Source organism: Botryllus schlosseri, chromosome 10, assembly GCF_051294905.1.
Source record: "Botryllus schlosseri isolate E-star chromosome 10, Bs_hap1, whole genome shotgun sequence".
Classification (NCBI taxonomy): Eukaryota; Metazoa; Chordata; class Ascidiacea; order Stolidobranchia; family Styelidae; genus Botryllus; species Botryllus schlosseri.
In genome coordinates, this window is record NC_137245.1 from 23904657 (window position 1) to 23922354 (window position 17698).

Below are 17698 nucleotides of genomic sequence, written 5' to 3' on the forward strand. Positions count from 1 at the left end.
AAATTAATAAAAACCCGAAGATGCACCGTCATTAGTTGTGTGCCCAAAATTTGAGTAGACACGCCCTCCATCACCTCTAGGATCTGATAGTAATATGTGCAACTACCATTATTATGGACGAAATTCATTGATGAAGTTGAAAAAGTTTTCGCGATCTGCGCGAATATACAACAACTCCCAATAACTTCTCATGACATTGTTACTCTCGATTTCGGTCTGCATAGTAAGCCAGCTTTCAAAACTAGGAAATTCCATGCGCAAGGTATTCCACAAGAAAACCGTGAACGCACAAAACACCACAAGGGCTGTCTACGATGTAAGGTCCACCAGTATCGTATTAACAGGGATATTTGGCGTCCAGGTGATTCATTACGACTGTCTGCTGGAATGCAGCCATGAAGAGCAAAAAGGTTGAACACCCCTGCTCTCAAACAAGTGCAGTTAAATTCTTATCTTTCTGATTGATTGCCTACATTATGCCAACAGGTAGTCAGCCATGTAGCCTACATTTAAATAGAGGTACGCCTAAAACCTCGAACATCTCTAACAATCAACTAGTTAACATGGTTTAGGAGTACAAACGGGGCACAGCACGGAAGATCTTACGCAGATCGTACCAACCTTTTTCATGATCCTTCCTACCGAATGAAAATGCCGGCGCATTAGTCTCATACAGTGGTTTATTGCACGGTGAATATGTCGTCGGAGATGGGCCAATCATATCAATGCGCAACGGCGGACGACTGTCATTTGCTTCTTGCCAGGCTAAATACAATACGTACATTTGCAAATAGTTCTATGGCTTGCCAAGGAAAACATAATTTAAGTTTCGCTTCATGATTGTAAATAATGAATTTCACTGCATCTAATATATTATGCGGCAATGGCATATAACAATAAAACACAATCATCCTCAGATAGCTGCCACGGATCATCAACGTCTAGCCCTATAAATTATTATATCATATTCCTTATTCACAGTAAAACTGGTAAATACACACATAATCCGGAGAGCAACCTGCCCCCAAAGGAAAATGGCGAGATTAGAGTAAATTTTTAAAATTTCAGTAATACAGTCAAAGTGTTATTCCTATGCAATACATGAAGAGGTCAGATTACAGAATTGTGGTAGATAAAGAATTGCCAAGGGTTACAGAGCAGAGGTAGAGATGATTATTATTACGGGTTGTTATCAATGACTTTTTGTATCAGAACCGGCTGTGAAATTTGAATCCGACTACTGCCTTAGTATACAGGGGCCCAAAAAAAACATCACTCATCATCGTCATTGCAATAATTGATAAATTATGTATGCATAACTTTTGCTTACAAATTCCTTTCGGTATATCTATCTGCTCCACCAAGGGTTGACGGAATGTTCTTCGATGGCGTAAACTATTCCTGAAATTGATAGATGTGATATTGAATTATTTCAGCGACATTAAGAACATGATCATAATCATATGAAATTGAGATGTAGAGAAATAGATCATTTGATATCAGCTGGAACATGACTTCTAAATAGAAAATTCAATTTTGTTTGAAACATATTACTTGAAAATAGTCAACCTTTTATTATGCTCCAATTCAAAACCAGAACAAGATACTTATATTCAACGTTCATGGAATTCCTTCGGAAGGCAAGACACTTTTGTCTCGATCAAATGTAGGATTGTGATACCATCCAGTCCATTGATTTATAAACACTGACACACATTTTTGAACCTTAGTACAGTGTTAGTGTAACACGACTTGAAAAACCTATATTAAAATATATGTCTATATATGGACTTACTGCACATCTGTATAAGAACGAGTAGCATTTAGCTGTATCAGAGTCAAACGAATGTGAAGTAAAACATGAAATACTCTCCATGCAATCAATGTTTAACCTTTTATCTCTAATAGTCAGTCAATGCACATTGAAGGGTCGTAGCTGCTGCTGGTATAAAGCAACCTACCTAGTACTATGTTACGGCAAAGTTATTAATAACAATACTTGAACATCAAATTTCCAGATTAATTACTAATTTTATCGTTACATCTTATAAAATTTGTGAATTTACTACCAGGGAACCCCTGATTTATTCTATTCCATCACAATGTACTGTATTAAAATTCCTTTATTTTTTTAGCCACACCCCAACACAAACCATTCGATATAATTATACATGATTACATTGAGAATATCAACAAACTATGTTATGTTATGAAGATAACCTACCTCGCAGAAACAGTTGAAAGCCGCATGAGCCTTTGCTGCATTCCCGCACTTGAGTATCTGCTGAAAGTAATAATGTTTGCATATTCAATATTCATGCATAGTACAACACATACACTACTTCACCTCCGGAGAACTGATGATGAAACAACTCTTTCTCCGGCACCAGCGTACCAGGATCCTCTGGTAGAAGTATCTCTGTGTTTAGTGGGAGACTTTTTGCCAGCATTCTGAATAAAGAATATTTCCATCACTAGCATCACATTTGTGGAAAGTAGTATAAGCTTGACTGTGAGTATCAAAAGAATAGTACATGATACACATCACAAATTCCAGTTCATCTTTGCGGTACTGCAAGTATAATTGCCAGAGTTAACAAGATGAAATTGAAAAGCTCTGATTTGAATATTGCGCATTATAATTTATGTTGTTATGAGGATTTTCATGTCTACTTCTCTAAAAGGGTATATTGACACATAAGACTACCATACTTTTTTTTTGTTTCAGAAGGGGTGCGAAAGCTAAATGTTGATTTTAAAGGGGTGCAAATAGGGTATAATGTTGAGAACAACTGTACTATACAGTAGATAATGACTGCGTGATGAGCTGTAGTGGGGTAGATGACAGAGAGTGTGTTTTAATTTGGTTGTATTTGTATGTCTGGAAGGATAGTAATCTTATGATGTTCCGAAAAGTTCAAATAACACATAAGTGAATGATTGAATAGTATATTCATACTGAAATGAACCCAAATATTTTGGGCTGGCACTCGTCAGGGAACTTTTATATTCTCTACTAGTTGCTGACGATTACCCCTGACGAGTGTGTGCCGAAAATATTGAGTAGGGTTGGTGCTCGCACCTTGCAAATGGGTAACAAATCTTGCAAATGGGTAACGATTTACCTTGCATATGGGAAACAAATCTTGCAAATGGGTAACGATTTACCTTGCGTATGGGAAACAATCTTGCAAATGAGCAAGGGCTGATTTCACCTTGCAAATGACCAACAACACGGTTGAAACACACGACGTGGTTGGGTGATCCGCCCACCAGTGAAGCAAGACCCAGATGGGTTCACCCCCCACAAATTCAGCGAAATCCAAATCCAAATTCGAAAATCCAGATGTTGATCCAAAACTGACGGACGTAATTGGTGCAGCCATATGACCCCTCCCCACCACCAATTCGGATTGATCCAAATCCAGATTTCGATCAAATCCAAATCCGAAAATCCACATCTTGATTCAAAACTGACGCCAGATGTAGTTGGTGCTAGCATATGCCCCCCACCAATTCAGCGAAATCCAACTCCAGATTCTCATCACGATTTACCTTGAAATTCATCAGAAATCCAACGATTTACCTTGCAAATGGACAAGGTGTGCCCTTGCATATGGGCAAGAATCTTGCGAATAGGAAAGAATTTACCTTGCAAATGGAAAAGAAATCTTGCAAATGGGCAACGATTTACCTTGCAAATGGGAAAGAAATCTTGCAAATAGGAAAGGATTTACCTTGCAAATGGGAAACAAATCTTGCAAATGAGCAAGAATATACCTTGCAAATGAGAAACAAATCTTGCAAATGGGTAACGATTTACCTTGCATATGAGAAACAAATCTTGCAAATGGGTAACGATTTACCTTGCATATGGGAAACAAATCTTGCAAATGGGAAAGGCTTTACCTTGCAAATGGGAAACAAATCTTGCAAATGGGGAACGATTTACCTTGCATATGGGAAACAAATCTTGCAAATGGGAAAGGCTTTACCTTGCAAATGGGAAACAAATCTTGCAAATGGGGAACGATTTACCTTGCATATGAGAAACAAATATTGCAAATGGGTAACGATTTACCTTACATATGGGAAACAAATCTTGCAAATGGGAAAGGCTTTACCCTGCAAATGGGAAACAAATCTTGCAAATGGGAAAGGACTGATTTCACCTTGCAAATGACCAACAACGGTCGAAACACACTACATGGTGGGGTGATCCGCCCACCAGTTAGTTGGTGCAACCATATGACCCCCCCCCCCCCCCACACACACACACACGCACACACGCACACACAACAATCCGAGTGATTTGAGCTCAGGCGAGGCAGTGCCTTCCTCTGTTTCTCACCTGTCGCCACGATGAGTAAAAGAAAGTTGTGACGCCTTCAATCATTATAACCCCAATAATTATATGTATTTTACGTCGATGCTCAATTGCTCATGTGTGTGTGAACGTGTGGAACATATATGTATCCCGCCGGCCATCCGACAGTCGACGAGCATATGTCCAGAGTCCACATTCACGTGTGAAACAGTATCCCGCCGGCCATCCGACAGTAGGGCTGTTCAAAAATAACTTTTTTTCCCGATTCAAGCCGGTCACCTCTTAAATCGTCAGGTTACCCTAAAAAACGCTGCACACCAAATTTGGTTCAATTCGAACAAGTATAGGGCTCCGAAGATCCAATTGAATTTTTCAATTTAAACATGAAAATTAAAAAAAAAAATTCTCCAAATTTTTCTGTCAACCCCATGAAATTGTTGAGCTGTCTTCAACGACGTTGCAAAACAAATTTGACTCAATTCCAAGCCATAGAAGCGGAGTTATTTCAGTTTTTCTTTGATAATTCTTAGATTATCCACTGATCAAGGATAATCCCGGACACTCTCTATGATACTGAGTATACCTGACGTTTTTGCAGTGGCTTGAGTATGCTCTGTCACTGGCATCCCCCTAGCAGAGGAGGCCAAAGGGACACACGAGATTTAAGAACCATTGCTCGGGCCAATCGAATGTTGATGACCTCTTTTTTAGTCGTCCTATAGGAGCGAACCGAATTAGGTAACGTTGAAAACGTGACTTACGTTACCACTCTTTGAATTGCTCATTTGGCAAGGACAGGATTATTCGGCGTTTAGACATAGCAATATCGAAGGTTTCGGTTAACATTTTATGCAAAGTTTCATCGCCGACGATCACGCTGCGAGCACAGAAGCGAAGTCGCAAGTTGGACGACACGTTATCTCCTAATTGCCAATAAGTTAGACCCAATTCTGTAAATTACGCGTTATCAGGAGGGCTTCAATACTAAATTCAAGAGATCGAGCGACAATAAATAATGCGAAATGCTAAGAAAAATTTCAAGTCAAATAAATCTGCTGCGAGATATTCTACTTTATGGCCATATACGAAGATCTGCGATAAATGTGGCTGACCCCTCTACACCAATGCGTCGGAACTCATCTTTTTGTCCTCATCAAATTTCGCGGTCAGGCAAATCAAATTTTGGTTGGCCTTGTAATTTTACCTGATCTTATAACTCATTTCTAGAATTACCTCGCGGGTTACACAAAACCTGCGGGCTACGGGAACAGAACCAGGTGTACCAGATTGCAGCCATCATCGAAACCCACAACGCAATAATTCCCCAGGGCGATAATGTTAGGGGTGGCATGAACGCGCGGTTCACGTTTGCGTTCTGTGTGTGAACCTCAGAAATTTTGAGGTTTGCGTTCACACACGATTCTTGGAAGGTTCTGCCATGTGAACTTTTTTCATATATTACAATTTGCATGGGGATGGGTGTAGTTGGCTCGACAAATTTAGTACCACAAAAAGCGTGATGACTCAAAACACACCCTTCACTAGGGTGCAAATTACGAAACACACCATGCATTACTCCCAACTTGTCAAAGTGGTCACCATTCATCGGAAAACAAAGTCGAAGTGGGCCCTATTTACTGAATACGGAATATCGTAAAGTGTCAAAAACAGATGGATCTTTGGAGGCCGACTGTCGAGAGATGACTGAAGATCGACTCATAGAGGCATTGCATAACATGTCTGCGGCGGAGTTTGATAAAGTCGCAAAATCTATCATCGGTACAAAAAGACAAGTGCCCAAGCTTGACAAATTGATGCAGATCAAAAATGCCATTTCAAAAGACACAAATAAATTCAACAAAGCGTTCGCTAGGCTCTGCGGTAGCTCTGGTGGGTGCTTGTCTTGTCTATGTCTGCACGGAGCTGTGTACGGGATGAAATTCGTTCTTCGGGCTGAAAGTCCCAGAGACTATGTTGACATCATTCGATCTTTCAAACTACAACCTAATGTTATCATTGTGGACATGGCAAACATGGTCGTGGCACATGGTAATAAAAGATTTCCAGAAATGTTCTCGCCCTATGCAGGAATGGTTTGCGAGCCTACTGACGCTAACGTGGATAAGGCATCGGAGGGTAAGCTCACCATATCAATGCCATGGATTCATGGGAGTGCGATCGGCGCAAAAGATGAGCCGACCAGTATCAGTGAAAAAAGTACTCATCTTTGTCTGTATGGCGGATTGGTCATCGATCTTTGATTGTTTGATTGTTTAACTTACGGTAATCGACGCAAATCCTAATATCGTCTTCACCTTTAGGAACAACGGTAATAGGTGACGCATACGGCGATTTTGAACGGACAATTAATGTCTCCGGACGCTAAAAGCTCGTCCAATCGATCCCTTACCTTGCGTCTCAAATGCGATTGTAATGGGCGACAACGCGAACGCACAGGACCGCCAGTAGTCAATATCCGATGTACGGTGCCATGCTTACCACGTAGGGACGCATTCTTCGGTGTGGTCAAATCTTTGAATTCCTTCAAGATATCGGCATATGGTTGCTTATGGTGGGGTGAGACTAAGTTGAGGCCGAAAACAGACGCAGGTTTCTTCCTACCTCTCACGAGAGTGTTCGAATTTGGGTCCAACATTACGTTATTTCTAATATCGACTACAAAAGAGAACTCCTCCAGGAAATCAGTTCCTATTATCGCAATTTTTGTATCAGCTACGTAGAATACAAAATCATACGTGTGCCCGTTTGAGAGTCGGATCTTGCGAGATTACGTACCACGAGTCGGAATAGCGGTGCCGTTCGTTGCATACAGGTTTGGTCCACGGTCTTTGTTACGACGATCTTGCCATGTGCTGGGCATGAGTGAAACGGATGCGCCTGTATCTACAAAAAAATGAGTTCCAGAAATTTCGTCCTGTACATGTAATAGAGACACATTATGAGAGTTGTGCGAAACAACCAATGGATCTGTACGGCGCGGACGAAATCCTACGCCGTACCTCTGTCTAAAAAAGGACGAGCAGATTCGTAGTGTACACAGCCAGGGCGACAATTTCGTGCACGATCACCAAACCGTTCGTGATAGTAGCAGAGACCGCATTCCTGGCTTCGCGCAGGGCCGTCAGTACGCCAGTCATTACGAGAAACGGGATTTCGATGCCTAGAGTCGGTATGCACGTCTTCAAATCGAGGGTGGTGACGTGTCGACGCGTCAGCGGCAGAGGTCGGTCGTGGAGGCACACGGACGGGAAGTGAATTCCGTATAGGCGGTCTGGATTGGAGCTGTCTAACTTCATGGGTCAGGCTTGAAATTTCTCTTCGCATCTGATACAAGTCAACGTCAACGGGCGCTTGGTGATTAGTTTGGCGAGACCCACGGGCGTAGATATTGTCAGCTCGTACTGCCAATTCATCCGCGGTATCAGTTACGTGTGACGATAAAATATTGGCCAAGGAATCAGGCAAGTGGTGCAGGAAGGCCTCCCGGAGGTAGCAATCGACACCAGGCCCTCCATGGGACATTCCCGTCGCACTCCTCAGCTTCTTGAGTATCTCGGACGGTTTCAACCCACGACAGCGTCCACTATATAGCTCTTGAACACGATCTCGTAGCGGGACAGTATATTCATCTAGCAGGATTTGACGTAAAATTTCAAAGCAATCGGGGTTTTCGATGCCAGGAAGCCTCATTCGGATAGATTCAAGTTGGTTTCCGTCAAGGCAGCGCAAAACGTAGTTGTACCGAGCAACATCATCGTCGACGCCATAAGACTGGAATCCAGCTTCTGTAGACACAAACCAGGACTCCGGTGCATGCGACCAAAATTGCACTACAGGCATAGCTCCTCGCAAATGGGCGTTGAAAGGCTGGGCAGCAAGCTCTTGTCGTTCATCTTGCACGGCACGTCGTCGGCGACTTCTTGTAGACATCACGTCGGGGTCACCAAAAGTATGGCGCGCTATGGCACGCTACCTGAGTATGGACTATACGCCGCGTTCCCTCTAGGGTCCGCAACAGAGAGTCGGCGAATACGTTGGCCAGCACTTTATTGTACAACGTAAACTCGAACAGACTTAAGGATAACACATTGGATAAAATAAACAGCGTTGGTCGATCGTCAGGTAAAAGCCGGGAGTCGTTAGGTAGAAAGGCCGCACCGATTCGGACGAAATCTGCTTTAAATAGTCGGAGTGGAGACACGGTTGCGCACAATGATTAGCAATTATTGGTAATTGGACGATCCGGCGTCGAGAGGGTATGTGCGGTACACCAATCCGCCATATCTGTTTGATCGATTCCATGAAAAAAATGTGACACGAAAAGAAGAAGTGTTGCGTCGTGTCTACCTCATCAAAGAATTGAAAGATAAGGTCAACACCCAAGTTGTGGAACAGCTTCACGCACGAACGAAAAGAGGGAGCAGATTCCTTAACCAAATGACGCAATAGATGGACCAACACGGATTGCAGCCCTGGGAAATCTGCACCAAAAGGATTTTTTTATTGCGAACATTGCCACGATTTTTGCTAGGCCTATTCGTTCCTCCTACACTGTATAAGTGTATATTCTGTATATTCTGAATACATATGGCCATTGGTCACTTTCGTTTTGTCTGTAAGTAGGCCTATCACCCCCAACTGGATTTTCAGATTGCGCAACTAGAACTGGCGACAGGTGGCTTTATCGATTGGTCGTGATCTAGCAGATTTATTAGTTTGACAAACTATAAATGGCGAAAAGTAAGTAAGCATAAGTAGGCATAATTGCTTGATAGCAGGGATAATCCGGGTATCGCTCAACTGATGGGCTGATGACCCCACCTGTTGTGAGTTTTGACCGCACTAGTGGTGGTGGGGAGGGGTCATATGGGGATGAACCCATCTGGGTCTTGCTGCAGTGGTGGGCGGATCACCCCACCATGTAGTCGTGTTTCGACCGTTGTTGGTCATTTGCAAGGTGAAATCAGTCCTTTCCCATTTGCAAGATTTGTTTCCCATTTGCAGGGTGAAGCCTTTCCCATTTGCAAGATTTGTTTCCCATATGCAAGGTAAATCGTTACCCATTTGCAAGATTTGTTTCCCATATGCAAGATAAATCGTTACCCATTTGCAAGATTTGTTTCCCATATGCAGGGTAAATCGTTACCCATTTGCAAGATTTGATTCCCATATGTAAGGTAAATCGTTACCCATTTGCAATATTTGTTTCTCATATGCAAGGTAAATCGTTCCCCATTTGCAAGATTTGTTTCCCATTTGCAAGGTAAAGCCTTTCCCATTTGCAAGATTTGTTTCCCATATGCAAGGTAAATCGTTACCCATTTGCAAGATTTGTTTCTCATATGCAAGGTAAATCGTTACCCATTTGCAAGATTTGTTTCCCATTTGCAAGGTATATTCTTGCTCATTTGCAAGATTTGTTTCCCATTTGCAAGGTAAATCCTTTCCTATTTGCAAGATTTCTTTCCCATATGCAAGGTAAATCGTTACCCATTTGCAAGATTTGTATCCCATTTGCAAAGTAAATCCTTACCCATTTGCAAGGTAAGTCCTTGCCTTTGCATAACTGATGGATAACTGAATTGGTGGGGGGCATATATGCTAGCACCAACTACATCTGACGTCAGTTTTGGATAAAAATGTGGATTTTCAGATTTGGATTTGATGGAAATCTGGATTTTTTAATTTGGATTTGGATTTCGCCGAATTTGTGGGGGGGGGGGCCCATCTGGGTCTTGCTCCACTGGTGAGCGGATGACCCCACCATGCCTTGTGTTTCGACCGCACCAAATTGCCGTCAGTTTTGAATGAGCATCTGGATTTTTTAATTTGGATTTGGATTTCGCCGAATTTGTGGGGGGGACCCATCTGGGTCTTGCTCCACTGGTGGGCGGATGACCCCACCATGCCTTGTGTTTCGACCGCATCAATTGCCGTCAGTTTTGAATGAGCATCTGGATTTTTTAATTTGGATTTGGATTTCGCCGAATTTGTGGGGGGGGGGGACCCATCTGGGTCTTGCTCCACTGGTGGGCGGATGACCCCACCATGCCTTGTGTTTCGACCGTTGTTGGTCATTTGCAAGGTGAAATCAGTCCTTGCCCATTTGCAAGATTGTTTCCCATATGCAAGGTAAACCGTTACCCATTTGCAAGATTTGTTTCCCATATGCAAGGTAAATCGTTACCCATTTGCAAGATTTGTTACCCATTTGCAAGGTATGAACACCAACCCTATCGAAAATATTCGGGTTCAGTTCAATATGAATATACTATGCAATTGTATATTGAAGTTCTGTAGCCTACCTCCAGGAAGCTGTTCAAATAAGAGAATGAATGGTTCGTGAATGAATGGCTATACCAACCAAGACACAAAACAGATAAAACCAGCATCTAAACACTTACCACATTATCGTTGATTGCCATAGATGCTGATTTGTCTATTTTCATGCCGATTCCTATAATTGAAAGATATGTTTGTAATTATAGTCATCAGCCAACATAAGAATACATAACTTTAACTTCTATTTCAGGGTTTGGTCCCGTTAGCATCCTGCTATAGCAGTCACCACTTAAGGCTACTGATATTGGAGGGACACAGTAAAAGGAAATTGTCATCAATATCATTAAGAGTCAGTAAATTTGTGTCAATGTGCCACGGTAAATTGGATTTCCTAGCTAGAGAACACAGACATGTTCAAATAAGATGCCATAAACTTGGATTTGAGGTTTCAAGCATAGACTAAATGGGATACAGGTCTTACCACTATCCGCCCCATCGTGTGAAGCCGCATCAATCTCCCCGATCCTTGCAGATGGCAGTGGAAGCATGTTCGAGGCAGCGATAGCCACACGGATTTCAGGCGTGTCTTCAGCAGTGTCCATATTTTGTAATCTTGTGTAACTCAACAGTCTCAGCAAATAGACGATATCATCTCAGCCTTCAAGTCCACAAAGGCGCAGAACGCAAAGGCAATGAATATTACGTAGCACAGCAGCTCGCAGGCTTGCTCATTGAAGAAAACGACACTTCCTTCGCGTAACAGCTGATTTCTGAACAATGTCCACGTGACCACGCTGTATCCACGCGACCAGTTTCATGCGTGAATGTTTATTATGTTTATATGATTTTGCAGTTGAATTATAATAGTAATTGTAACAGGAACAAACGAAATTTGCTTGGAAAATGCATCCATGCATTCAAAGTGCTCTTAGTTACGTAAAATATGCACATCCTATCTAGATTCTTGGAGGATATGGCATTTTCATTGGTCAATTATGTGACGGATTTATGTGAAACAGCTTTTGCATTAGCTACTTCGAGCATAGCAAATTGAAATGTAGCTACTTATCTTTTAATTATAGCGACATATGTCGGCGGTTATGAATATCATCGATATAATGCGATGTAATGTTGTTCTCGGAAAAGTATGCGCTGTGCGTCTATGATCGGTTCAGGTTGAGTAATGATAGAGGTGCGATAATGCAGCAGAACCTCGATGCACTCTTGTGGTGCGGCAATCGCCAATCGATAGTAACAGCAGATAACGAGTGGCCGAAGTGGGATGGAGATATCATTCAAAGGAAAGCGGGCTCTTGTCACAGGCGCTGGAAAAGGTAAGTATGATGTACATCAAAAACATCGACGAGTCGCACCCTATTTATAACGCAGGAATCGGACGAGACATAGCCAAGAAATTAGTGGAATGTGGCGCTGTAACATATGCGATCAGTCGTACGAAAAGTGACCTAGATTCCTTGAAAAGTGAGGTAGGTCACTGGTCAGTAACGATTCATATTTCCGGATATTTCGTTCACATAATTTTTTATCAGTGCCCCGAAATACATACTGTACAGTGTGATTTGGAAAACTGGGATGAAACAGACACGGCCGTGAAGTCATGCGGAGATATTGATTTATTGGTCAACAATGCAGCTGTAGCAATCTTGCAACCATTCCTCGATGTTGACAAAGCTACATTTCAAAAGTGCGTAGTTTTGCCGTACTCTTTGCTACTCTATTGCAGATTCCATAATCTATAGGCCTGACTGGTTTAGCTTACACTAATAGAACTTGAACAATGTAGCTTGTCTGTGGATTACCGGAAACACAATATTTACTGTTTCAACCTAGTGTAATATACTGCCGTCAGGCATTCTAAGATTTCACTGCTAGCCCAGCTTTGAATCTCGTATTGAGTATTTATATTTCTGTAAGTTTTCTATTATGGCACTCGTCTCTTGAATCAATGATGCATAGTTATAGTTGGTGGCAAAAGCCTTTCAAAAGCCTTTGAAATTTGTAAACTAATGCAGCTGTGTATGAGGATGTAAAAAGTATTGTTTAAATATAGTATTGTGTCCCAGATATGATATGGTGGATTTTCATTGAATCACGGAGACGTATATACTATATTTCAGATTATTCAACATCAATGTGCAGACCGTAATGCAAGTTTCTCAGGTGAGATTTGCTACGCTCTATTTATCTTTTTGTATAGTCAGTAACCTTAGCCCTAGTAAAAGCAGTATTCATTATTGAACATAATTTTTAATTTTATTATGAAGTAAGCCAATCCAAAACACATTTGCTTTTCTTCTAGCTCTCTGCCATCGTTTAGCTCCAAACTAGCATCAAATCAGGAAAAACACCAATATTTTTGACTCAAATATATTGGTTAAATATCATTGCTACCGTAACTACCCATATACATATTACCTTATATTACGATAACTGTATGGAGATATGTTCCTCTGGTGGTGATATCTCCCAATGATGATGGAAAACTTGCCCATTCTTATTAAATTCTTAATCAGTGTTACCCTATCAAAATTTCTACACTGCATTTCTTTGCGTTGAACCGAACGAGTTAATATTTCAGATTGTAGCCAAGAATATGATTTTAAGAGGGTCAGGAGGAAGTATTGTGAACGTTTCAAGCCAAGCTTCGAAGGCAGCTTTGAAGGATCACGCCGTGTATTGTGCAACCAAGGCGGCGCTAGACAGCCTAACGGGCGTGATGGGATTGGAATTGGGACCACATAAAGTGAGTAAATTATTTCATGATTTACAGCGCGGTCGCCTGTTGCTGTTACAAAATTCCGTGTCATTTAACAGTGTGCAATGTGCATTGCATGTCAATGGTTGGACTTGTTCGTAAATTTTTAATTGACTTTTTTTGACAATTTTAGTCGCACTGACAGGTAGTGTTATAGTTAAAATTCTAAATTGTTTGATAAGTTCACTATTTTATCATAGCCAAGCTGATTTGATGTGTGCATTTCAAATCCAGGGGTCGTCAAAGTAGTGAGTATTGCTACTCAAGTCACAATAGAAGAAACAACATTAATTTCTACTCAATTACAGATGAAAGTAGACAGTTCAATTGAATTAGAAATTTAAAGGTCTGAAAAGTACTTGCAAGTAGTTTCAAGAAGTAGATTTGCAAGAGAGAGAGGAGTGGGTATTTGTTTTTCGCCTGCACCATCGAGATGCTTTGACGACGGAGATGCGATGCGACCGTTAGGTCACCTAGTCTGCAGTCTGCACCTTTTTTTTCTCCATGCAATCCGTGGATGCTGAGCACCTAGCAGGATAGCCGCAGATACTAGTTTTCGAGTCTTTGGTCAGACCTGGCCGGGGATCGAACCTACGACCTACCGATCAAGAAGCCGGACGCATCCCCATGACACTATCTCGGCAAGATGCATCTTCGCGACCAATGTGAAAAGATCAATGCCACTACGAATATATCCAATCTTCGAAATCTTATTCAGTATTTCCAAGGTCCAAAGTGTAAAAAGTAGATAGTTTTGCCTAAATAATTGTTCATGTTTAAGTGGAAGTAGTCTAAAAGCATAAGCAAAACAATTAAAGCTTACTTGAGTATCCCAAAAAGTAGATACACCTCTGGCTCCGTGTGAGTATTCACGTTGTATATGCCAATTATATACTACCTGAGTGTATCATAAATGGAAATGACTTGATGCACTGCCGATGTGACAGTCTGCTAAGCCTCTGGAATTGGAGTAACAAATTTTTGACTGAAAGGTAATTAGACGCTCTTCCAGATGCTATATGGCTCACTGTGTTTTTTCGCGTGTCAGTAAACGTGCCATTCATTGATTACAGATTAGAGTGAACGCCGTCAACCCGACTGTCACCAACACTGCCATGGGTAAAGTGGGCTGGAGCGATCCCGCAAAAGCAGGTCCGATGCTTGCCAAGATACCACTGGGTCGTTTTGCAGGTACCGCTATCAGAGTATTGTTAACCGATCGAAATTTGAATATCGACTGACCACCGGTGGCGATCACCAGTTCACCACCCGGTTCGGGAGCTAGAGCAGAAAATGGAATTGAGGTTTTATAATTGATTCAAACGTTGCAAATTGATTCGACTTATTTGCTGACTGTTCATGCTGAATGGTGATCGGGGATGTTTTCAATCCAACATGACTTTAAAAAGACGCCATAAACAATTTTACGTCGCCATAGGTAATATTCAAAAATGAGAGAGGACACCATTCCATCCTATCATCAGCGGCGTATCCAAACTATCCATAGGGATGAAAGGCACCAATGTCCCGTCCAAACATGATGGCATATAAGATACTTGCGCAGAGATATTCAGAGTAGTCATCATTGATACTCAAGTAGGGGTAGAAGTAATACCGAAAATAGTTACAAGCAGGGCTGTTTAGTCGGTTCCTTTTACCTCCGACTCCAGAATTTTGAATATACCGACTCCGGGAATTTCAAATTCACCGACTCTGGGAATTTTGAATTCACTGACTCCGACATTCCTGCAAATTTCCATTAGAAATTTTACCTCCATTACATTTTTAGACATGTATGGTTCAGAGAAATTATGAAAACCGAAGTCACAGAAAAAAATTACCTTTGCGAGGATCCGAAAGCGTAAAAACTTGATGACTTCTGTAACTGCGACCGCACTTTTCGGTAGCATTTGGTTCGATTTTAAAGTACCTGGGGTCGGAGTCGGACCATTACAACAAACTCCAACTCCGAATCCAAGGAGTGCAACAGATTTTCTGTGACTCCGAATCTGACCCCAACAAGGGAAAATGAACGTAATTCCGACTCCACCGACTCCGGAGCCCTGGTTACAAGTAGAAGTAACGATCTCCATGGCATGTCATAACTACCTCGAGTGAAGACAGATCCGAAAAGGACTCAAGTAAGAAAGTTTGAAAAGTCGACTTGGTCGAGAGGGCGCATAGTTGTAACAGCTTGGCGCGCATTGGCTTAGTTGTGACTGAAGCCGTTCAAGAGATATTGGCAAATATAGTGAATTTCGGGTATAAACATTCTCGCAACCCAGTTTTCTCTGTGTTCTCGAGGGTCACACTCACAAAATTGATAGTCATGTCTCAAAACTGATCCAAAGCGTTCTCTTTTGGGGTTCTAAAATATGGTGGGCCTAACAATTACTCGCATTTGTGCCTACTGAAATGAGTTAGCAATCTTTGAGAATTCAAATGCGCGCTTCACTATAATATGCCTCGGGATTTTAGCTGCACGCTTCCATTGCAGAGGTTGAAGACGTCGTCAATGTGGTCATCTTCCTGTTAAGCGACAAGGCGGCGATGGTCAACTCGACTTGCTTGCCAATTGACGGCGGATTCTTGGCTTCATGAGAGCCCCTAGCCATCAGAGAGAGGCGGCCTCGAGCCATTGATCAATCAAACGTTATGTTGCAGAACTCACTCACCTGTGCAATTTTTTCATGAGTATTGTCTTTGTAATCAAAAGAATAGCGCCCGTGGCACATTTTCGAAACTTTATACTATTCTGCACTGCACTGCACTATACTACACTGTATCTAGTTAAGGTGCAGGACAGTGTACTGTATAGGTATTCTACTTCTACATGCTGCGATTTACACAGGCATTGCCGCAATAGCCTTTTTAATATGTGACAGGTGAAGTAATGTCGAAGTCCCATTGAGAAGTGGTCTTCGAAAAGAAAATTTAGCAGCATGTGAGATAAAGTTTAACTGCGATGATCTCGTGATTTACTCTGCTATATAGACTTGTTTCAGCTAATTCATCAAGGCGGCGCGCGATAATATGTTGTGTTGCTGCGTTAGGCCTACTTCGGGCCACTGGCGTAGCAGCATGTGCTGCCGCCTCTGGCTGTCGTCTAAAATGCCGCCCCCTCTAATAAGTAGACCGCAGCAAATTTCGACAAAGATTCATGTTCAAGCAACCTTGTCAATAAAAATAATTACAAACAATATGCCGCGTCTCAGCCTCACCGTTTCAACGTTAATAATGCCAAAAATAATAAAGACGAACGAATGTGTTATGCAAATAGAAAATCAATAGCCGCCTCAAAGCAAGATCAGCGATAATATCCTCAAATTCAAGTTTTTGAACGTAGTCTCTTTTTATAGACAAAATGGATAGAGCTGATAGCCGATCTTCATTCATGGTAGAACGTAAATAAGACTTAATCAGTTTGAGCTTTGAGAAGCTCGCCTCACGCAGGTCGCAATTGAAACACCAATGGTTATCAGCGCGACAGTAGCTTTCGATTGAGACCTGTTTGATTAAATTTTAGCTCACGGGACGCAAGCTATAGGACTACTAATTAACCTTTCTTTTAGCCGGCTGCGTACACCGTGTCGAGCGAGATAGTGCAATGGTAATGCGTCCGACTTCTTAATAGGTAGGGCGTGGATTCGATCCCCAGCCGGGTCAGACCAAAGACTCGAAACTGGTATCCGCGGTATGCGCACCCATAGCGTGATTAACCAAACATATTTTATGAAAATTGGGCTGTCACTCTCAAATGTGGTATATAGGCTACAGTGCCTCCTTCTTCAATTTCCACACGCTGTGCGCTGCAGGATATAATACCTAGTTCGTAACATTTTGTTGAAAATAACCCTAGCATAAGCGTGACGGCATTGTTTTAACGGGGAATTGGCGATCTAAAGGTACGCGCAATTCATTTTACACGAATTATAATAACCTACTACATGTATGAAAACATATGTAACAAACATCGTCGCGAAACGCGACCAAAAATTTCGGGATTTGACATGTTTTGTGGTATGTTAATTCGCTCTGAATACTCATTAAGGATAGGTCCTACTACTACATCATCTACTGCGAAGCTATTTTTCTTCAGCGCTCCCATATCGCCCCCTGATTCCAGCGCCCCCCATATCGCCCCTGAGCGTTTCCGCCCCCTTCAAAATCGCCAGGAGGCAAGGTTAAGAACCACTGCGCTAGGCGCTCAGCAATCACGGAGGAAAAAAACGGGGGTGCAGACTAGATGACATTATTATTTAAAAAAAAGTCCGTAGCGCATCTCCGTCGTC

The 17698-nt window shown here is 42.0% G+C and overlaps 2 protein-coding genes across 3 annotated transcripts in view; one reads left to right on the plus strand and one right to left on the minus strand.

Moving 5' to 3' along the window:
* Window positions 1-683: 683 nt before the first annotated feature.
* Window positions 684-17698, minus strand: part of LOC145447642 (E3 ubiquitin-protein ligase UBR4-like) — a 133660-nt gene continuing 116645 nt past the window's right edge. The window contains exons 3-4 of the transcript XR_013917673.1: window positions 1331-1400; window positions 684-765 (exon numbers count right to left, since the gene is read on the minus strand). The gene's annotated coding sequence lies outside the window, so the exon portion shown is untranslated. The remainder of the gene's footprint in view (window positions 766-1330; window positions 1401-17698) is intronic.
* LOC145447656 (L-xylulose reductase-like) lies at window positions 11819-16138 on the plus strand. 2 transcript variants are annotated; one of them, XM_080325910.1, is made up of 7 exons: window positions 11819-11964; window positions 12020-12117; window positions 12181-12335; window positions 12769-12811; window positions 13230-13394; window positions 14480-14597; window positions 15904-16138. In XM_080325910.1, the coding sequence occupies exons 1-7, from the start codon at window positions 11913-11915 to the stop codon at window positions 16005-16007; spliced, it is 735 nt and encodes a 244-aa protein (XP_080182036.1). In that variant the 5' UTR covers window positions 11819-11912; the 3' UTR covers window positions 16008-16138. The 2 variants fall into 2 exon arrangements, with proteins under 2 accessions (XP_080182036.1, XP_080182037.1); XM_080325911.1 differs by lacking the exon at window positions 15904-16138 and adding an exon at window positions 15196-15483.

Bases quoted from the DNA above. Each gene is read 5' to 3' on its own strand.
- LOC145447656 (XM_080325910.1), top strand. From the start codon at position 11,913: ATGGAGATATCATTCAAAGGAAAGCGGGCTCTTGTCACAGGCGCTGGA. The intron at 12,336-12,768 runs GTGCGTAGTTTT...ACTATATTTCAG, and splicing joins GACAAAGCTACATTTCAAAA to ATTATTCAACATCAATGTGC. The intron at 12,812-13,229 runs GTGAGATTTGCT...TTAATATTTCAG, and splicing joins CCGTAATGCAAGTTTCTCAG to ATTGTAGCCAAGAATATGAT.